Source organism: Uloborus diversus, chromosome 7, assembly GCF_026930045.1.
Source record: "Uloborus diversus isolate 005 chromosome 7, Udiv.v.3.1, whole genome shotgun sequence".
Taxonomy (NCBI): Eukaryota; Metazoa; Arthropoda; class Arachnida; order Araneae; family Uloboridae; genus Uloborus; species Uloborus diversus.
The window spans coordinates 70,350,234-70,373,747 of NC_072737.1; the positions used below are offsets into that span (position 1 = coordinate 70,350,234).

At 33.6% G+C, this 23,514-nt stretch overlaps 1 protein-coding gene across 1 annotated transcript in view; it reads left to right on the forward strand.

Annotated features, from left to right (window-relative positions):
- LOC129225555 (argininosuccinate synthase-like) overlaps positions 1–23,514 on the forward strand; it is a 74,379-nt gene that overhangs the window by 3,502 nt on the left and 47,363 nt on the right. Inside the window, exon 2 of the mRNA XM_054859999.1 lies at positions 15,902–15,970. Within this exon, the coding sequence (XP_054715974.1) occupies positions 15,902–15,970 (69 nt within the window). The remainder of the gene's footprint in view (positions 1–15,901; positions 15,971–23,514) is intronic.

Sequence of the window (23,514 nt, forward strand, 5' to 3'; positions counted from 1 at the left end):
ATAAAAAGCAACATATATATATAACAATATGAAAAGCCTTTTCATTTTTTGTAGGTTATAATCAAGAAGTTTTTTTATTTTATTTCATGCTTTTAGTGCGAACAAAGTTAGTAAAAATAGTCTGACCACCGATGAGATTGAAAGTCAAACATCCAGTTTACAGGCGGAAATGGATGCATCTATTAGCTTTCAGGGATGCCAGCTTTTGTAGATGTGTGTTAGCCTCTAAATTAAGCAGTCACACTGAAATGAACGGAACACGCTCATCAGATATTTGATTTTCCCCCTGATCTGGATAGACTAGTTTTGACAAGACCCGTTGCTAGAAAGTTTTACTTTAAATGAAATGGAGGAAAAAGAAAAAAAAAAGTTAAATTTTCTAAAACATTAAAATAAATAAATAAAAATTCTTTGCTTTTGTTTTGTTTGACACAAGTATCGAACTTGGGGCACCCCATTCCAAAGTATATAAGATTCACCTCCCTCTTATTATTATTTTTTAATACTAAAAAAAGTTTACACACACACACACACACACACACACACACATATATATATATATATATATATATATATATATATATAATAAAAGAAGTAACCCCCCCCCCCCCCGAAACTCGGGTCTAGCTACGCCTCTGGAGACATTGCACAAGTTGTAAATCGTTTACAAATTGAAAAAGTTTACAAATTGTAGAAACCTTAGCATTAACTGCAATGCTAATGTCAGACCACAAGAGCAGGTTGCGTAGAATTTAACTTCTGGGAGGAAGCGGAAATCCATCATAACAGTTATTTTCCTTACATGTATATAAAACTCCATACAAGGAATAATGTGGCTTAAAACCAAGTACTCTGGTAGTTGACTCCACCAACTTCATTGCGTTCTTGTTTCATACTGACTGCAACAATGATCAAAGTTTTGCTGCAAACCTTGTCATTTAATAAATGCACTCTCGTACTTACTCATTGAACTGCATTTATTCTATCACCAGCAAAAATATTTGACGTTACCTGGGTCAATAATATTTGTGCGAAACAATCGCTACTTTCATTCGTTTTTTTGTTTTAACTGAAAGAACTCAAACCACACCGCTTTGACGGGATTAAAAATCGATTTTCTTCCTTACCCATAAAAGTAAAATAGCAATAAGTACAAAGAACAAAATAGTATTCAATTAGAAACAAAGGAACAACGTTTAAGCATATAACAATTTGAAGAATTTATAAAATATAAAATTAGAATTTATCGGTGAGTAAGTATATATTCCCCCCCCCCTTGTTTTTTTTTTTTTTTTTTTTTTTGAACATAGTCTAAAACTTTTTCCATATGGTTATTGAAATACCAACGGTTTTAAAAAATGTAGCCGCCCGTAATCCCAATAGGAAATTTCAATTATTGTGGGTTCTTGGTGTGTCTTAAAAATGTTACCAAATTTGCGGAAATCATTTAAAGATACCTTGGATAATACTCCTCTTTCTTGCTTTGTAAAACTGTCTGTTATTAATTTTCGTCAAAGATATACTGTCGACAAATACTGAGATATTTTTAATGATCATAAAATGATGCTAAACTTTTCCATCCGAAATGTCTCTGAAATAAGTAGTAAAATTTGGCGAGTGTTTGAAATTGTGCACAAAGACAAATTAAAACAAGTTTTCGTCATGGTTATGGATTTGCCTAATTTAGTTAGCGGATTTTTTTACATTTTAACAAAAGTTTTAAAGATTCTTTTAATGGCGATATTTTGATCACATGGTGAAAGTCGAGAAACATTATTACGAACTCTTTGGCTTCAAAAACAGCGCCATAGTTGAATAAATTGCCTTACGTTATAATTGAATCATTATGATTTAATAATTGGTTACTGTTCTAATTACGATGAAATTAATGTGTATATTTAGTAACTGATATCCAATTGTATGTTTGATGCATAAACTCGTTTGCAAGTAATAAACTTAGAAATATTTTCAAAAGACTTAAAAATACGCTTTTCTGCTCTATGTTAAAGCCCCAATTGGTGAAAATCTCTCATGTGATTGAGAAAAATTGATGTCTTACTTGAAATTAGTGTATTTAGTAGAATAAAAGTCACTCATTATACTGTACAATAGGGTGGAGTGAAAAAATTTTTTTTTCGAATTTTGAAACGCCTGGGGTCTCCAAAGTCGCATTTTAGTACCAATAGATCACTCCTAAAATTTTAACCTTCTAGGATAATATCTTTAGGTCCCAAAATCGTGCCAAAAATGTAAAAAAATCGATTTTTAAAAATTTTGTTTACAAAATTTAAAATTTTTTTGCGGGACAATGTTAACTTTTGGCAACATTAATATATCAGAAAAGTTTTACTTCAATAGAGTAATTTCTTGAAATTTCTAAAAAGCAGCAAAATAAACCAAAAATAAGCCTGTTTTTCTCCCTATTTACAGGACCTTACAAAACAAAAATAGGTTAAATGCACAAAATATAAATATTTAAAGACAAAATCTAAACATTTTTACAAGTTAAATGCTTAATTTTTTATTTAGATAATTTATTATAACATAAAGGGGGAAAATAGTATTTTGGAATTAAAAACATACTATTGCATTATCTCACTTCCCACGAAATTGGGTGCTTCATAATTCATGAATATATGTTCGTAAAGTACCTAACAAAAACTTAGCAAACACCCAAAATAAACAATAGATTAAGCATGAAAGTCTGATTTAGTGTCAAACTTTTTGATTTTGGTGCATTTTTGACCTAGACTCGAGTTTGCTCAAGATGAAACCATCACGTTTTTCTTCACCACAACAGCTTCTGAATCCTCTGTTACCAGTCTAACGCAGCGTTCCGTCGCTTGGCTGTGACATGGATATTTATGGTATTTTGAAAATACTTTCTTTCTCTCAGAATAGGAAAAAAAATAGTCATTTTTGCCTATATGTTGATGCCAATTGGTGGAAATCTCTTATGTGATTGCACAAAAGGATGTCATATTTGAAATCAGCGCACCTAATAGAATAAAAGTTTCTCATTACCGTACAATCACTTATTCATGGCTCGAATTTTTCAGGTCTGTGTGATTTTAGACTACAAACAATTTCTACCTTCTAACTATTGCCAAACTCAAATGTCTTTTTACTTAGCACTGTTATCGATTATTGGCATAGATGAGGAAAAAAATCCTAACACAGGAATAAATTTCATGCTTGCTCCAGAGAAGCCTTGGTTCAAAAATTTCTTTATGATAATTCTAATAATACTGCTGTTTTAAGGCAACAAATTGTTGTATTCAATCAATTGATGGGGAAATCACACGAAATTTACTGTTTTCCATAATAACTGTTTTAAACTAAGTTTTTTTAGAAATAAATTATAGCTTATGTTTCTTCTTGATAATGTAGCTATCTATGGTGAAAAAATGGTTAAAATTGGTCCGGTAGTTTTGAAACTTACCCCGGACGATCATACGTGCAGAACAGAAGTAGCAATTTATCTACAGTAGACCCTCGTTTTACGCGGGTTCGTTTTACGCGGTTTCGATTATACGCGGTTTAAGATTTGACACCGTTATTTTATTTTAAGCTGAAGAGTTTCGGTTTTACGCGGATTCGGCAATGCAAACAGATAAAATGTCCCCTCTTTCAAAATCCAAACTCCTAAAGATTGCAGTTTACACGTAATCAACTGCATTTTGGCGTGCTAATAATCGAGCTTGGGCCACTGGAGACATTTTATGCGATTGGTTCCAAAGCTCTTTAAAGAAGTAAAGTTATTAAACTCACACAGTTCAGAACTCACTGGAAGAAGAGCTTTTAGGAGTGACAAAAGAGGACAAAAGCAACGAGGATACCGACATCGATGACACAGAACGAAAAACGTTAAAATTGAAAATTTTGAGTCATTCCTTGACAATAGAAATGATGTTTCTGATTTGTTCGTGAAGGTTGATTCCATCATGGAAATGACGAAAGTGATCATGGATGCGTTAATGCTCAGCAAAGAACTACATAGAAAAAATCTTAATGACTGCCAAAAGACTATCATAGCCAGCTCCTTTTTATTAACAGAACACGAAATTAATTTATGTTTTCTTTATACATGTTGGGCATAGAAATCGATATAAGTACACATTAAATTTATTATACAATTAGTCACACTAGAATGAAGGTTTTTTTTATCTACGGAACACAACCCCTATTTTGACACTAATATTAAGTCTCAATTTACGCGGTTTTGACTTACGAAGCATTTCTGTGGAATGTAACCCTCGCGCAAAGCGAGGGTCTGCTGTAGATAAGATATGGCTTAATCATTGGCTGCCATTTATTCCATTATTGTATATTATGTAGTGTTTATAATGTTAAAAAAAAAAAAAAAAAACTACAATTTTTTTTTACTTTGAAAGAATTTAATTTTACAACAAGCCTTACTTAGTTTCCTTTCATACATTGGATTCATTCCGTTTTTTATATATTAAAGCTTTAATTACCTGCAGTTTGTACAGTCATTTTATAATCTATTTTTATGCAAAAAGAAAATATTTTTGATTTTTTTTCCTTTGAGCACGAAAATTTTGGAAACATAAAAGACTTGATTACGCACATTTAGTAAACCGGAGTACAGTAAGAAATAACAACAATGTCAAAAAAATTGCACAAATTGCAGATTATTGCAGACACGTGTTTCAGCGTTGCAAGGAACGCCTTCTTCAATGTAAAAGAAATGAGAAAAAACATCAGACAAAAGCTTTCCTTATGCATTTCCTTATGCACACGAATGAAGTTCATAACATTTTAACACGCAGAAAAAATATCAACGAAAATCATGCTTTTCATGAAAGAAAAATAAAGAGACTCGTGTGAAAATTTAAGGTGCTCAGTGGCGTGACTATGGGGGTCTAGCTTCCTTGGTGACTTTTAAGGATAGCGTCCTCCCCCCATACCGTTGCATAGAAATTCCTTAATGAGAATAACATTAGTAATTCATCATTGAAAATTAGAACCTAATCATAACTAAAGTATTCAATCAGTCATGGGCGACCATATGCAAAATTCTAAGAGGGGGCTCAGAAATTTTCCCAATGGTTTAACCGAATATTTTCCTCATGGAAACTGATTTCAGTAAAGATTAGAGATATCAAAATTTGACATTTTTAATAACTTATTCATTGATGGATAGAAAAGAGATTTTTTTACATTTTTGCTAAGAAAAAAGCACTAAAAGTAAAGAAGTTCTCATCTCAAAGGGGGGGGGGGGCTTGAGCCCCCTTGCCCCCCTATATGGGCGCCCTTGTCAAGCAGTAGTAGGGAGATCCGGGGATCTTCTAGAGTCGAAATTGTAGTTGTAAAACGCAGTTTATTCTTTGATAATCTTAAGTCATGGGGAAGGAGAGGTTACACTGTTAAAACTACAGGATGCATTCGGCACCTTTCAGGGGAGAAACGCTTGTTCACCAGCGGCACCCAATACGGAGCCGAAATCGCACCTCTAAATAGGGTGAAAAACAGGCACCTTTTAAAAACTAGACAGCCGGAGTGAAAAAAAGGAACCTTCGGAGAGAGAAATGGCACCCTTACTATAGATCCTCCTCCCCCCTCCCCCGTATTGTGTGCGTTTTTGAATACAGTTGTATATTTTTTTTTTTTTTAAAGTTTTGTTTTGATTTATGATATTCTACGTTTTGGACATTTTCACATTGAACTCGGTATTGGAAATGATTAAAACATGTAATTACAGCATTTGATCATATTTCAGAGCTTTCAACATAGTTAAGAAGTGCTCATAGCTTTAATTCATCTGATCGTGCTCTAACTCAGTGTTTCTCAACCTCTTTTGACCCACGGGAGCGGTAAAAGCAAATGAAAAACTTTGCGGACCGGTGAAATCTTTATCGTTTTCTTAAAAATTCATAAAATAAATAATATGAATAATAACTCTGGGGCCGTTAAAAAACATGTGAAAAAATTCAGGGTTCTGATGGTTTTTTTTAACAAAAAGTAATGTTAAAAATTAATAAAACAATAAATATCTACCCCTCCACTTGGTATCAAAGATCTGTCACAAATACGTCATAATTTAAAAACGAGTAATTATTTAAAACATGTGAGAAATTATACATTTACTAAAACATGACGTATTCCGAAAATGAAGCATAGCTGTACTTATGGATTATTTACATGATGAGCCAAAAATATTCAGGGATATTACAATTACGGAAGAAAAAAATCGTTTCATAAACGCTAATCAAGAGTAACAAAATCAAATGCACATAAAGTATTTCAACCAGTTAAATAAAAAACCAAAAGGAATTTCTAACGCTATCGAGCGTCAACCGCTAACAGGAAATGATTCTCACACTTGAATGAGAAAGCAAAAAAAAAAAAAGAGCTAGACTGAGAGAGATTTTTTTTTCTCGCTAGCTTTCTGTTATAATTACGAAGCACAAGAAACATTTTTATTAAGGTTCTTTTGGTGATTAATAAAAGCTGCTTATCGAGTATTCAAGAAAGTAATGACAGATATTTTTAGTAGCGTTTTGAATGATGTTAATTTCACGATAGTAACGGTAAACGGGAACTAGAAGACTAACGGTTACTGAAAAGCAATAAATGCACTTTTAAACACTTAACTATGTTTGAAAGCCCTAAAAGCTACAAAGTGATCAAAAGCTGTACTTACTTGTAATTTCGGATAATTAATCCTAGAAAAGTTGTGTTTTAATCCAATAGTGTACTTCATTCAATGTGAGAGACACACAAACGCAATCATTATTTGTCCGCCATATTGAGGTGGTTGAATGTATGTCTAAGGCAAAAAGCGCATGCGCAATGAGTTTTTCTGCGATTGCATGCTGTTTTGGCTCCTCTGCTCTATTTTCTGGCCTGCATTGCTCCTTCAGGCACTATGCTTTCACCTTAGAGGGAATATTTTCACTCGTCTGGAACCCCTGGTTATAACAGTGTATAGGGTTCCCTCTCTTGGCAAATATTTCAATTGAATTTTTAACAATGAAATTGTAGATTACTTGCAGCTGTTTTATAAAAATGGGACTACGGCGGGGGGGGGGGGGTCTCTCCCAGTAATTTTTGAAAGTGCATACAAGGGCCCTCTCTGGAAACGAAACGTAATTTTATCTCCAAAAAGGTTATTTTAGTCGATCTTTGATATTATTAGAGGAGGCGTTTTCAGGGTTCGATCTTTTGTAATATTTATGGTAGAAGTTTGCTCCCCTTTTAGTTTGTAATGTGTATTCTATCTTATTTGAATAATTTTTCAAACACCTCTTTTCCCAATCAGAGTTAAAATGCATTTCCTTTTAGGAAGAGAGGGATTATCCAGGGCGAAAGTTGTCTCTCACCCTTCCGAGATGCACTACTGTAGTCTAGAAGTATTTAGCAGACCCAAGAAATACAAAATTCTTCTCTTTTTTAGGCATTTTTCTTTTGGAGGGCGGCATTAGGAATTGCCGCCCTCCGCTTTTTCCTTTAAGATAGCACTATTGTATCTAATTTCCTTTGAAAAAAAAAAAACATTAAAATATTTAACTTAAAATTCATATTTTTTCGAAATAATCTCAATAAACTACGGATCCTCTTCGTGCTGCACCCATGGTTAGTCTACAATGTTAAACGTATTTTTACTGGGACAGCAAACGCTTATATTTCAAACAAATAAAAATATCAGGCTGGAAAATAAAAATGCCAATATTTAAAACTAAAGCACTCAAATGGTTTTGGAAAAAAAAAAAAAAAAAACTTGGGAAGCTGTTACCATCATATTTTTATCAATAATTAAAACAAAAAAGAAGATAAGGACATAGCAAAGAAAGGGTAGAGAGGGAAGTCCGCAGAACTTATCCCTTCATTTTATGTCACCAAAGGTAGCCTCGAAGAGCGTTTATAAAACTTTGATTTTGAAAGAATCCCGAAGAGGGGCCCAAGCTCCATCCTTTCCACTATCTTCATCAGACATGGCTTACAAGTGCATAGTTAGGACTTCAGTTACGAAAAGCTTTGAGGGTAGCTCTTCCGCTCAAATACGGGGGATGTGAAACCTATTCATGATTAATTATTGTCTAAAATTTTCTTTTCAGGACCTCAATTTTTAAAATTTTCCGGGGATCCCCAAACAAACCCTCAACTTTATATCAGAAGCAATCGTCTAAAACTTCTATTTTTGAGTTTCAATTTCGAAAAAATTCCGAGGTTGCTCACCTGAACTCCACGACAACATCATTGAAGATCATTTGCAATTGCATTTCTGAAATTTCAATTTTGGAAAATACCAACGGAGGATCAAACAAGGGACAAGGGACTCAAACTTTCCGCCCACTTAAATTACGTAAAAACTGCACTCTTAATTCAAAAGAACGAAAAAATAACTCTTAAAAAGAGTGAAATCTATTGCGGGTGCATTCATTCTTTCTGAGTGCTAGCTTTATCGAAAAAAGACGCTTTACGAAAAAAACCAAGACTAAAACTTTTCCTTATTGGCGTGAAATTCGGAAACACTCTTTTGAAGAGCGAAAAATAAAAACATTCTTTAAAAGAAGGACTCAAAAGCATTTTCATTGGTTTGATTCTGTCACGTGATTTTGTTTAGAGAGAATCTTCTATACCTCCACGTTAGGCTTAACTAACATTGGTCGCGAATACCAAGTGGATGTCGCTATCTGAATGTCTTCATTTAATGAATTAAAACACTATTTGTTGCCGAATGAGGATTCTGAAGGAAATGCACAAAAACTGAATGGTAAGTGCGAAGAATTTTCTTTTTTATTAAAACTTGTAACTGTTAATATTTCTTGAACTGCTATATCGTTACAAATCACCCACGTGCAATGTTACGGCGAAATTTTTGTAACTTTTTCTTCCAAATTAATGAAACTGTTATCAACAATTTTATTTCGGTCATCGAATAAAAAATATGACATTTGAAACAGTCGTTACCATCTTTGGTGTGTGTGTACTGTATATATATTTTAGGCAGGTGTTACAGATCCGACCATGCGCAAATCTATAGGTCTGATACCGAATCCGCTCCCGATGGTCGGAGCTCCAACCACTGCGTATATTTTAAATTAATCAAACATTGTTTTTGTGTATAATAAACTTTAAAGAGTATCATAAACTTTGTATAATACACTCATTCATATGTGTAACGGGCCATTCATTATAATTCAGGGTCCTGAGGGGGAGGGGGGGGAATTCTCTACATACCCTTGCTTGGAGAGGGGGGTTGGTGGATCCATTCTTACGTAATATTTTCCAAGCCGACATTTTATATTAGAAATCCGCGGTCAAGTGGTTTGGCAAATATTATATTTCATTTGCTTCAGGAAGGTAAAAGTATATGTATTATAGGATGAGCTGTTTTTTACTTGTGTTTCAAAGAATGAAACGTGTAAAATATAATAAAAGAATCGCACTGTGTTTTGCATGTGTTATTTTTAATTATTATCGCATCATATACAAAAATTATTTGTCGAAAAACATTCGGTCTAGATTCCTTACAGTAAACATTTCTTTACTCAAAAATGTTTTTGAAAAAATTAAAAAAAAAAATGATAGTTAATTTAAGAACAATCCCAGTGATGTAATATTTGTTATTATTGTGAAGAAAAAAAAGAATCTTACGTAAGATGGGGGGGGGGGAGTCTTATATACCCTTACATAGGGGGAAGGGAAGGTCAAAAATTGCCAAAATTGTCCTTACGTAATTAATGAATGGCCTCGAAGAAACAAAATTGAATTCAAACGTATCTTGTCACAATTTATGAGTGACTTTTTAAATTAATTTGAACTGATCTAACTTTTAAACATTATTAATGTTAAAAGGCACACCGAGAATATCAATATAGAGTTTCGAAATTTTAAATCTATTTATTTGGAACTGTGTGGGTTTTTTAGTTTTATTTCAATCTTTAGATTCGGAAATGTACGTAATATTGCACGTGGGTGATTTGTAACGATATACGAGTAGTTCAAGAAATATTACCAGTTAAAGTTTTAATAAAAAAGAAAATTCTTCGTACTTACCATGCAGTTCTTGTGCATCCTCTTCGGAAACACTAAAAACATTTTTTTTTTTTCATTTTTTAAATTGAAAAGCTAATTTTTTTTTTCAAATGAAATAAGTTTTAAAAACAGTTTTAAATTCAAATACACAGCATAAGCTCATGAAAACACGTTTAAAAAACAATTTCACCAAAGGAGAGTGAAATGATTTTACCTATTTTATTCTAAAAAAAGAGTGAAATAGCTGCTTTCCAAAACGGAAAGCAACCACTCATTTAGGATGTTAATTTAGTCTTAAAAAGAGTGAAAAACACTTATCAAAAGGGAGTGAAATTAGCTTATCCAAAAGGAGTGAAAATAACCGCTCCGCAAAAGGAATGAAATTCACTCCTATAAGGAAAGTGCGTTTTCGACACTGGAAAGGAGTGAAAATTTACTCAGTCTGAGTTAAAATCGCTGGAATTTTTAAGAGAGTGCGTTTTAAAAGCTAACTTCAAAAATTTTCCGGGAAGAGCGTCCCCCTATCATCGTCAACATCGGTGAAGACCGTCTTAAACTTCGTTTTAAGTTCTTCGATCAATTTCGAAAACTTTCCGAGAGCCCCTGAATCTTACCCCCCCCCCCCCCCCGCAGCAAAGATCGCTTAAAATTTCATTGTTAGAGCAACAATTTCGAGCAATTTCTGTTAGATAGCCCCTTTCTCAACGTAATCGGAGGTAAAAGCTGCGTTTTCAAAAGTTTCAATTTCGAAAAATGAACGGAGAAAGCGTCCCAGAACCCTTTTCTCCTAAAATTATCAAAGATACTCTAAAATGCATTTTTAAGATTACAATTTCGAAAAAGTCAACCTGAATGAATATTATGCTTCCGATTAAATTCATATTCCTGTTACTTAGATCCAGTTTTGACTCCCTGACTCTATTTTAAACCAGAAGATAAATTATCTCTAAATTTAAGATGCTTAAAAAAAAAAATCTGATGCCACCAGTTTCATATACTCACCTAATTTTTCGGCCTCACCACTGCCCCTTTTTTGGTACCCCCATTACTGAAACTCTGCGCACGCCCCTGTCCTCGATCATCCGCCGTACTCCCCTGATCTGTCATCGTGTGACTATTTTCTATTTCCGAAACGGAAAACTACAATGAAGTAGCAGCATTTACGATGACCACAAGCGCAGCCGCAGGTAAATGCCATGCGCAGGATGTTCCAGCCATTGAAGCAGACGTGATGCAGATGCTAAAAAACATTCCCAAAACCGAATTTTAAAAGTGGATAAATTGTTCGACTGTTCGATAGCTTTCTACGGAGACGTGTGGGAATGGTTCCACCCCTGGGTGGCACCCAAACTGAAACTAAAGATTTATACAAAATATAAATACTTTAATTCTGAAAACTTTCACAACATGTCTTTACACTTAATCTAGCAAATTTTAACGAAAGTAGAGCACAAAATTGCAAGGAGGAGGCCGTTATTTATGCATTTAAGCAAAATTTAACAAAAAATGCATTCGTAAAATATCTTGTCTTTTACTTTGAGCTTTCGTTACACTGTTGCAAAAAATAAAAATGAGTTGTTACTGAAAATTGTACGCAGTCCTGCACAAGCTAAGCAAGCTATAGCTTAGAACCACCGTTTCGCTAGGGGACCCCAACTCTCGGAAATTTGTATGATTCGTTCCAAAAAAAGGACTTGAAAAAATATTTTAATTTCTAGTGCTTTAAAACCTTGAAAATTGGGAAAAGTGTGGCTACAAACAACAAATGGGAGGAGGTAGGAAGAAGGGATGCCAATATATATGTCAAATTCAGCTCCTTGCTTTATCCTGCACAAAAAATGTAAAAACCATGGTTCTTACGTTTCTGAAACGTATTACATATTTTTGTGACACATGTTTCATATCTTGCTATTTATATAACTCCGAATGCAGATTTTTTGGAAATTCTTTTGGTGTTGCTTGCTTTTATCTTACTTCTTCTGCATTTTGTCAATCTATTTAGCTCAGAAATAAAATTACGCTACTACTATTCCTCTTTGTTTTCTATCCCACTTGCAACCGAAGAGAAGTTGTTGTAATGAGAAATCTATAAGTTTTTTTTTTTTTTTTTAAATTTAAAACAGCTGTTTCTTACAAAGTTAGAACAGGAGTTTAAAAATTTACAATCACGTACTAAAATATCAGACTGGAAAGTACAAATGAAGGGAGTTAAATATTTTTAATTGTTCTAGAGTTCTTGAAAATAATTAGTAAGTCTTTGAAAATCGAAAGCAAAGTTGGGCTCCAATTTTATTTCTTATCAAGTGTATAAATTATGAATTGTTCAATCGAGCAGTATGTACTGTCCTGTTACCTATTTTCTAAATCTGTACCATATCTTTTAAAGCATTTTTTTTTACAATTGATCATTTTATATATTTAATTCATTGTATTTGTCGGTGGGTTGGAGGGGTGATTAAAAACTAATTGTACCGAGAGCCAATGTGAGCAAGTAACAATGCATTGCCTTTTCTCTTCCCACGCTCTTTCTCTCTCAACTGCTGTCATTGATTCGTCAAATAAAAAACAATTTTTACTGTGCATTATATTAATTTGCGAAAGAGTACAAAACTTTAAAAAAGTTTTATTTGCCTATTTCTGTCCTGATATACTTGTAGTTCCAACTACATCTCTTAGGCTTCAAACTGCAGAATTTAATATCAATTTTTCAAACTTTCCTCCGGGGGAGAAACACCCGTACCCCCTACAATTGAAGATATTCTATACTCCACTTAAAGGGGAGTCTTGCCGAGACCCACGTGATAACAGGCCAGACAACTCCTCTCCCCCCCCCCCCCCGCTTCGTTACGCCACCAGTCGTAGATCTATGAACTTGGCGCGAAACTTTGAAAGCAGTGCAGTTTACCAGTAAACAGTAGTGCTGCTTGCTCTGGTTGAAATAGATGAAATAGGAAATATGTCACTTCGGATGCACATTTTGAATACAATACTGTTGGATTTATCTCATCCTTTCCACGTACCGGAATGTAGAGGCAATTAATATATATATATATATATATATATATATATATATATATATATATATATATATATATATATATATATATATATATATATATATATATATGTCTTGTAAGTGTCTGAGTGTCTGTTCAGTGAAAGTGAGTCAGCAATTTCCACTTCCGAACAACCTGCATTCAAAGAAAAAAATTGGGCGCCTCATGGAATACATTTTTAAGTTCGGAGGTAAGTACTTTTCTCAGATAAACAAATTTACATTTTATGCATTTGAATTCATGCAGTTAAGGTTACTTAACTTTTCCTCCATTACACAAACAATTGTCAGTTTCCTTTCTGATATCTTTGTCTGTAATTTGTAATTTCAGCATACTGCTTTTAAATATTTGAAACGGTTAACTTGCAACTTTTTATTTCTTCATTTTTTCAACTTTGTACACGCATTTATTCGAAATGGATTTTCCAAGCTGGCAATATACATATGTCAAAATCTTCTGCGAATCCTACTTGTTGCTATCAGAAGCAACGCAACTTGGTGTTGATATTTAGTTAATATGCAAACAAGTTTATTGAAACATGCTTTTAACTGAACTAATCTTATATTTTCGGTTTCGATTAAATTGTTTCATACGCTAGCATGTGTTATTTTGATCAAAAAACATTCCTTGATGGGCTTCCGTTGTTCTGAGGTAGAAGATTAGCTTTGAACGCCGGAGGTCGTGGGTTCGATACTCAAACATTTCCCCCCAACTACGCCCCTGCAATATTATTCAAACAAGCTGGTTCTGTACGCAAATTAAAAAAAAAAGTTTTTTTTTCCACTGTTGTCTTTAAGTTTTATGATATTTATGCACAAATTGTGGTTGAGTTAACGGTATTCATGATTTCAGAGCTTGTGAAAGATTACTTTTGAGCAGTGGATACACAACGTGTTTTTGCCAAATGCTCTATGCTTGTTTGTTATGCTTAAAAAAGTCAAAATTTCTTGAACTATATATTTTTTGAACTACTTGGGTTTTCTGTTAATAAGCTTTCAGGAACTCTGAAATTGTAACATAAATTGAATTAAAGGGCTGTCCATAAAGGATGTTGCAAATTTTTGAACAAATCCTCCCCCCCTTCTTGTTACATGTAACGCTGTTCAACATGAGCATATTGTGATAAACGACGCGTGATGTCACACTTCTTGTTATCCTCTCCCTTCCCCCTGTCACAAAAATGTCACACTGAATTCCTAAAAGAGCCTACTCAGCAAAATGTTGGTCTAAATTTAACATATATGAGGTTTTAAGTATTGAAGAAAGTTGCTAAAATGGTCATTCTATGAGAAGTTTTTTGAAAAAGGTACTTTGTCATCAATTAATGCTTTTTAATTTTTCAAAAGCCTAAAATGATGAACTATGAAAGCCCCCCCCCCCCACACACACAAGAATCATTTGCAGCAGAAAAAGCTAAAAATGGAAAAGTAGCCAAATTCCAAAAAAAATTTAAAAAAAGGCTGCTTAGATACTGAATACATTTTTTTGATGTACAACATACAATATTCATGATGTTGTATAATTCATTCTTTAATTAACGTTTTTCAAGTTGAATTCCTGTATAACTTTTCGAGAGTGCCCACCGAAGGGGGAGGGGGTCGGAATTATAGTCTCATAATAATGATAGCTTTTCAACAGCTATAGTTATAAATAACTGTGCCCTTGAAATTTTAAGGGAGATGGGGAGATGTTTTTGGGGTATTTTTCTTGAAGTTTTCATAATTGAAAGAGGCAGGGCACCGTTTACTTTGGGGAATGGCACCCAAGCATTCATGTCTTTTTAAAAGTATAAATTTGCCCAGCTAAGTTAACATTAATAATCTATTATTATGTACTTCAATTTGATGTTATGTCTTTGAAACATATTACAGTCATGTTTCCCGTTTACTTTAGTAAAAATGTTTATTTATTTTTTAAAATTTCATTTAATTCTTATTCAAATACAATGGTAAAATTTTTCTTTGTTTTGATGTAATTGTAAAATGAAAGTTCATTTATTTATTTGAATACTTCTTAAGACTTAATGCTTCAATACAATATACGAGTTGTTAAAATGCAATTAGCTTTAAAAAAAATTTCAAATGAAAAATAAAACTATGTTTATTTATCACTTCCTTTTAACAAGATTGTAAAATAAAATCGTGTTTAGTTATTTGAATACTTTGTGAGACTTATAAATGTTTTTATGTGAAATACTATGAATTAAGCTTAGTGTATTTTTTAATGTATGATTATTGGTTCCTTTTTATGTTTTCAAATGAAAAAGTAGAAGTTTTAATGCTACTAAAATAATAGAAAGCAATAATAAATAAACCAAATGGTTTAATTAAATCAAAATACTAATCGAAGCGCTCACTTGCCAATATCATTGTGGATCGACGAACGATGACGTCATTTGCTAGTTGGATGGCCTTCCTATCTCGAAGACCTCGGTCTTGCTGGGTCACTCTCTTGATACCATTCCCCTCTTAAGGCCAATCCAAAAAAGGATACCAGGAAAAAAGCGATCAAAAAGCAAAAGTATTACTGTATGTAGCAAAGGAAAGAGGCAAACTTAGTAAAAGGGAGAAAAAATGTCTCTTACACCACCAAGAGGAATTGTTCAAACTACGATAGGGGTCCCCATACCTGAAACAGCTAAGGGCCCCTCTAATTCAAAATCCGGCCCTGATTGTACGAACTTTATGCTTATATAAGGTATGAAACTTTCCTTTTCTTTTGGTGGGTTGGGGGGTGGGGGAGGCTGGTCCCACAAATTACCTTCCCGGATGATACCCGTACTAGGAACGCCGCTATATATATATAATCTTTCCCTTTTTTTTTTGTTTTGTTTTTCGCAGGCTGATGTTGGTCAAGATGAAGACTTTGAAGAAGCCAAGGAAAAGGCAGAAAACCTGGGAGCAAAAAAGGTAAGTAAGACTTATCTCCGGATATTGATATCACTGAAGCATTTTTCACTGTTTTTCAGAATACTATTCTATTGATCAATATAACCTTTGGCAATTTTTACAGCTTCATATTGATGATCATTATGTATTTTCGTAAAATGCCAATTCAACAGTTTATCACTGCATTTGATTAAACTGTACTGTGAGCAAAAAAAAAATAATAATAATAATTTGAATTTTGACATCTTGAATTCAAATTATGTTTTTCGCAATCACGAGTGTGTGTTTGTAGGCATGTGTGTTTGTGTGTGTGTGGGTATGTGTGTGTGTGGGTGTAGACGTGCGTGTTTGTGTCTGTGTGTAGGCATGAGTGTGTGGGCACGTGTCTGTGTGTGGGTTGTGCGTATGTGTTTGTGTATGTGTGGTATGTGCGTGTAGGTTGGTGTATGTATGTATGCGTGTGTGTCTGTGCGCAGGCATGAGTGTGTGTATGTAATGCGTGTGTGTGTAGGAGATGGACGCTCGCTAGAAAGGCAGTATCGTGAAGGGCCGGCCGACAGTGGTACTGCAGAGGGAGGCGGGGGGAAAATAAAATCATAACACATCAAAACCGTCAAGCGAGAACAATAAGCAATGTGATTGCTCAAAAAAGGGGGGGGGGGGCAATTTCGTATTTGTTTCAGAAAGTACCTTCCCTCCTTGCCTAGCTTCGCGGATAGATATTCATTTGATTACTTTCACTTCTGGATTCGCAACGTAAAACGTCTGACGTGACACTATAGGACAGATGAAATAACATTAAAGGTTTATGATGACTAGCAGAGAAAACAATCGGACAATTTATGACATTAGGAATGACTCGCGCGTCTTTATAATCTTATAATGCTGTCACTTTGGAGTTAATTTTGTGTATGTTTGAGAGGAAATGAGACCGTCTGATAGAGTGTGATGTATGTGATGAATGTGTTCCCTAGGAGTTAAATAATAATAAAAATATTTTTTGACATCTTGAATTCAAATTATGTTTTCCCCAATCACGAACGTGTGTGTGTGTGTGTGTGTGTGTGTGTGTGTGTGTGTGTGTGTGCAGGCGTTAATGTGTGCGTTGACGTGTATGTGTATGTAGGCGTGCGTGTTTGTGAATGCAAGCATGTGTGTGTGTAGGCGTGTGTATGGGTGTGTAGGATATAGACTCAACCGCCCAGGAGGAAAGGATCCTGTTGGACAGTGCTGCTGGTGGATGACGAGCACCAGAGGAGCAGCATCTGCAGGGATCCGTCGCATTTCAGCATACCATACTCGATTTTGAACATAGTGAATAATGCGAGCTTATCATTGGTCAGATCGTTTTGTCAATCAATCGCCTTTCGCAGGGGCGTAGCTAAGGGGGGAGTTTTGGGGACAACCCCCCCCCCCCCCCAAAACGTTAGTCTAAAAAAAAGAGAAAAAGAAGAGGGAAGAGAAAGAAAAAAAGAAGAAAAAGAAAAAAAATCACTATGACTTTTTTCTGTGTAACAAAGGTCAAAAATTCACTTCGTCCCCCCCCCCCAATGCCATTGAAAATCTGCTCCATGAGTGACCCTCAAGTATAAAGATGCCTCCTTCTGCTGCGACAATTTTTTGATAATTGAGTGAAATTTGACACTTCGCTTTAGAAATGAGATTGTTTGTTAAATCCACGTATAGGCAGCCTTTCTTTGTTATAGATTCTGCAAATTGTTAAATATGTTTAATTTTATGAGAAGCGCAGTGGGAATATTGCATACAGTCGAATCTGTATATTTCGAATTTCACATTTAAAAAAATCGAGATAAAGAGGTTTTGAATTACGGAGGCTTTAAGAAACTTTTCATAGAAATTTGAAATATGATGGTGAAAATTTGAAATCGATACTAAAGACAATATGGGTTCTTGATTAAAATTCCTCTTTATTAGTTTTGTTAGGTATTTATTCTATTATTACATTATTGAGTGCTTTATTGCGAGTTTAAGGAATCATTTTGACAGTAAAAGAAACTTTAAGCATATCTTTTTCAAGAAAAGTCTTTTATTGCTTTTTGGTCCCTGATTTTTTTTTTTTTTTTTTGGATTCATTATTTGTCCTCTTGAGGTTAGCAATTGCAGCAAATCTAACTTGGCCAGTAGTCTACGATTTTCCTTTTTTCATTACTTGAAAAAAAACTTATACTTTCTTTTCACTCCTATCATTTCGGTTTTCTAAGAAATCACAATTTTAAGAAAGAGAGCAACCAAAGAACAGTACTAATCCAGATAACAGAGCGAAATGGCTTTTAACTTGAATGACTTTTAACCATGAACTTTAATGTTCATCTTAACATGCCAAACCTATGAGTTTCACCCTTTAACTCTTCTTCCAAGAAAGTGCGCGAAACGACTGTCCTTTGGTTAATCTTCCTGGAAAGCGCATTTACTGTCTGAAAATGAAAGCTAATAAGTTATGATTTTTTCCAATCCAGTCTCAGATCAAATCAAAACTAAATTGGTGTTTCTTAAGCTGAACCAAAAGTTAAACTACAGTTTCAGTTTATTCATACGGCCGTGCTAAGCACAGTAGTAAAAGTAGTCATACCAGCACTTTTGAACAAATTTGAGTTATTATAACCAAGTTGTTCTCTGTTTTGAATTTTTCTTAATAAATAAAATGTTTTAGGGTCATTTAATCAAGAACTATTGTTTTGAAAAATTCTTTAAGAAAAAAAAGACATCTGATTCAAATATGTGGAAGAGCCACACTTTAAAACACAATATCTCAGCTCGAGCCCAACTGCAAATTCCCCCTTTTTGCTTAGCACGGCAGTATACAGGGGCAAAAAATATATCGGACAAAAATTGTATCATCGAATGGAAGAAAGGTAATTTCATTTTAATGAGTTCTTAGTTTATTTCTGTTTCTCACTTTATAAGAAAATAATTAACAATATATTACCTAGTTTATGTATTGTTTTTCGATTTTCTTTCAATTTTAAGCAAAATACCCCTGCTATTTTAAGTTGTTTAACCAAGTAGAACGACAGTTCGTTTGCTTGTTGTCCCTAAACAGTATTTGAAACGGCATGCCGTTTCAAGTGGCTTGGAAATGATAGTCGGAAATGTGTACAAAAACGAACAGTGAACATTCCAGTTAATCGTCAGGTCATCCAAAAGTGAGTTCAATGAAATCCTTGGGTTTCCACGAGAGAAGTCGTTTGTAAGATGGGAATTAGTGAACGATAAGTGCGGCTAAGGGAAAAAACACCTCACACAGAAATTTTACGAGTTCCAAAAAGGTCAGGCATTCGTATGACTCCAAAAATGCCAGAAACGTTTGAGACGGGCCGCAAGTTCCGCAGGAAGAGATACCTTTCATTGATTTACCGTTCAACCCGCTCACATCCCCAGAACCATAGGAATTGATCTGTAGACACTCCAAGCACCTTAGAAAGTGTTAAATATCGCCAAAATCCGAAGTCAGGCTTGGTCTGTGATGGAATCAGCACAAGCGAAAAAAATCTCTATTTTTTTGTGGATGATAGCCGTAAAATGAATTAAAAAGTGAACCAGAAGGACATTTTAAAAGTTATTGTACTTCTGTGGGCCTAAGAGCACTTCAGCATTGTAAGCTGGACATTTTCCTTTAACTCCACACCGATTCATATGGCCAAAAAGACAAGAGTGGTGCAAAGCGCATTGTTTTTGACATGATAGACTTTAGAATGGACGCTCTACTCGCTGGACCTCAATCCCATTTGTTACACTGTATGGTCTGTTTCAGAGTCAAAGGTCTACCCTAAACTATACATAAGTTTGGACTTTTTAAACCAATCGCTTTGTAGGGAATAGGATTGATTAATGGACTTCCTGCCCTTGAATGAAAATTTCAATAAGCAGTCACATCTCTGTATTACTGCAAAAGGCTGGCAGTTTGAAACCAATTAAATTTATTGATTGCTAAAGATCTTCTCATATTATTTTTTGTGTTTTGTTAATTTATTTGTTTTTAATAGAGTTTCTTGGGAAATTGCTTGCCCGTTTTTTTTTTTTTTTTTTTTTTTTTTTTTTTTTTTTTTTTGCCGCACCCTGTACATTTGGTTTGCACAGTCAGCAGAAACATAGTTTTATGATTAAAGTTATGCTTGTTTGTTTTATGAAGAAGGAAAATAAATTCTTCACTAAGGTAATTGGTTTAAGCTTTTATGCAAAAAGTATTATTAAACATTTTTTGATCTATATGCAAATTATATTGTCATACAACAACTGGCATTAATATTAAACAGTATTTTAACATAAAACGGAGGGGCGGGGGGAGGAAATTGCATCAGAATTCAAACGTGAGAAATTTCTAATCACTTTTTGCTGAAAATTTCAATTAAAACCCCGAAAAGTTGAAAAATTTATTTTTTTTTTTATTTTTCCGAAGTGGAAATTTACTCCTTCGAAAAAAACGGTTTTTTTCCGTTTTTTTCGGAAATTTTCCGGTTTTTTTCCGACTGTTTTCATCTCTAGTCATAGGTGTCATAGTCAAAACTACCTTTGCTAATCAGAGTATCCATTGCAATCACATTTATTCTTCAGCCAGTATTTACTGCGTATTCTTTTGGAAACGTACAGTCTGTTTAAAGTAGTACATTCTAAGTGAAAGTTGTTGCATAATGAAACGAACAAGACCGATAACAAGCTTTTTTCAACTCAAAGAAAAAAATTAAAATGACGAAAAGGATTGCTCTAAAAAGAGAAAGTTAACGTCGTCTGAAGAAAACGAAGTACAGTCTGCAAAGCAGCGTTAGTCCCATCGGAGCCTTCTGAAGGTAATTTTATTTTAATTCAAAAGAAAAACTGCATAGCGTTTTAATACTGCATAAGTTCATACATGTTCAAAAGAAAAACTGCATAAACGTTATTACATGAATAAAATGTTTAAAAACGAGATGAATCTAGATTATTTCTATTAGCTTGGTTCGGATTAAAAAGTAGAAAATAAAAAATACTTCTGTTTATTATACCCGAAAATTGCTGTTGCTCTCTCAAATAGATATTTATGTAAATTCTAATAGCAGCTAATAAAATTAAAAGTAAATATATTTATAGATATATCTTTATAAATATAATATCTTTATAGTATGACCACCGATGAGATTGAAAGTCAAACACCCAGTTTACAGGCGGAAATGGAAGTATCTATTAGCTTTCAGGGATGCCAGCTTTTGTAGATGTGTGTTAGCCTCTAAATTAAGCAGTCACACTGAAATGAACGGAACACGCTCATCAGATATTTGATTTCCCCCTGATTTGGATAGACTGGTTTTGACAAGACGTTGCTAGAAAATTTCACTTTAAATTAAATGGAGGGAAAAGAAAAAAAAGTTGAATTTTCCATAACATTAAAAAAATAAAAAAATCTTTGCTTTTGTTTTGTTTGACACAAGTATCGGAATTGGGGCACCCCATTCCAAAGTATGTTAGATTCACCTCCCTCTTATTTTTTCTAATACTAAAAAAATTTACACATACACACACACACATACACACACACACACACACATACATACATACATACATATATATATATATATATATATATATATATATATATATATATATACATATATATATATATATATATATATATATATATATAAAGACCCCCCCCCCCCCGAAAGTCGGGTCTAGCTACGCCTCTGGCCTTTCCCCATCCATAGGCTCGGAAGTACCAGAAGTGAGCTGAAAAAGCGAAACCAAATGTCATCAGTTAGGGGGAGGGGCTTACATTACTGCTGAATCAAGGTGTTTTGGGTTCGTAACAATGTTTTAAAAATTAAGCAGTAGTATTAATGATGATCTGAGGAAAAAATATTTATTGCTCGACAAACAGGGAATTGGAGCAGCTGAAAGGGTTCGCTTGACTCCCCGGCAGGTACAAAGACAGGAAAATAGGCAACTACCTTAACATGAAAAAAATAAATAAAGGAACCTTTAAGTAGTAAAATCAAGCTGAAAATTATTTAAGCTGTAAAAGAAAAGCTCTCAGAAATAACTGGTATATAGTCATGGAGCTATCGTGATCCAAAGTAGATCTCAACATACGTAGTAGTACCAGCTATATGTGTAATGCGAAAGGCAATTTAAAAAATGCAAATTTCTCTTTCACTTAAAACCAGTACTAAAAATGTGTTACTGTTCTAGAGAAGTTAGAAAAATGTTCGTGTGTTTTTCTAAAACAGTTAAGAGAGTGCTGCAAAAATACTGTATTATTTTTTTAAATATTTTTTATTGTTAGTTATTTGAAGCAAACGCAACATGTAGTATCTTGCACAAATCATTTTTTAAGTAAAAAAAATCATTTTTAATGTTTAAGGTCTGGATGTTTATTCTTTTATCATTACTCGTATAATATGGTATACCTTTACTAGCATCTGTTTTACAAGTGCAAGAATTATAAATTAACAGATAATTCAAAATGTGCATTACATTTTCCATAAAAAGCAATTTCTATAAAACGTTTTCAGTGTTTGTCCGATTTATTGTTGGATGATTTTCAAAACGATTGACAGTTTGGTGTCCTGACTTTTTCCATTCAATTTAACGTTGATAAAATTATTTATTTATTTATTTATTTATTTATTTATTTGGCATTGCATAAGCATGTTATGATTCATTGTTTTACATTAAATTCATTGCATTCAGTGCTTTTTTTCATGGTTGTAAATTAATAAATCTTTTCTATTACTGTAGTTAACTAGTAATGGAAATTTCCCTGTCCTGACTAGAAAGTTCACATAAACTTTATCTTTTTTGTACGCTTTCAAGAAGCTTTTTATTTATTTATTTATTTATTTATTTTTTACATTAAAGAAAGAAGTAATATTTTTTAGTTAAACACAGCTTAAATGGATTTTACTGAGCTGCTCATCTAAAATTTCAATGCAGTTTGTGTCCTTAAAAGCAACTCATGAGTGTTACCCCATGGAATTAAATGTTTTTTTACGTAAAATATTTCTTTATCGTAGTTAGCAACAGTATTGCGGAAGCCATATTTGTTTCTCCTAGAATGTGTAAGTCTATAAAACATATATATTTATTCCTTATAAATTGTATATTGAAATGTATAACTCAATGTGAAGAGTATTTTAATCGTCTCTCATGAGTGTTACCCATTTATTTTGTAATATATTTTTTAAAGTATAGAAATATACAATTAGGCAGTAATGTATTTTTTGTTAAGAGACCTAATTAAATTTTCAAAAATACCGAGAGAATTTATTTCAGCAAAGAATTCTTCTATAAATCACGAGTGTTACCGGTCACGAGTGTTACTTGGAACAGGTAACATTGATGAGAAGGGAATAACACTCATGATAAAAGAAACCCAAATGATGAGCACATCCATAGTTATAGATATTGTATTACCTTTACGCATACCTTACTAAAAAGTTTTTTTTTCACGCGCATATCTATACTAATATTATAAAGAGAGAGGACGAATTTTTGTGTGTTTATATGTTCGAGGTAATTTCTAGAACTGTTGCAACTACTTGAAAAATTCTTTCACTGTATGAAAGATGCCTTCT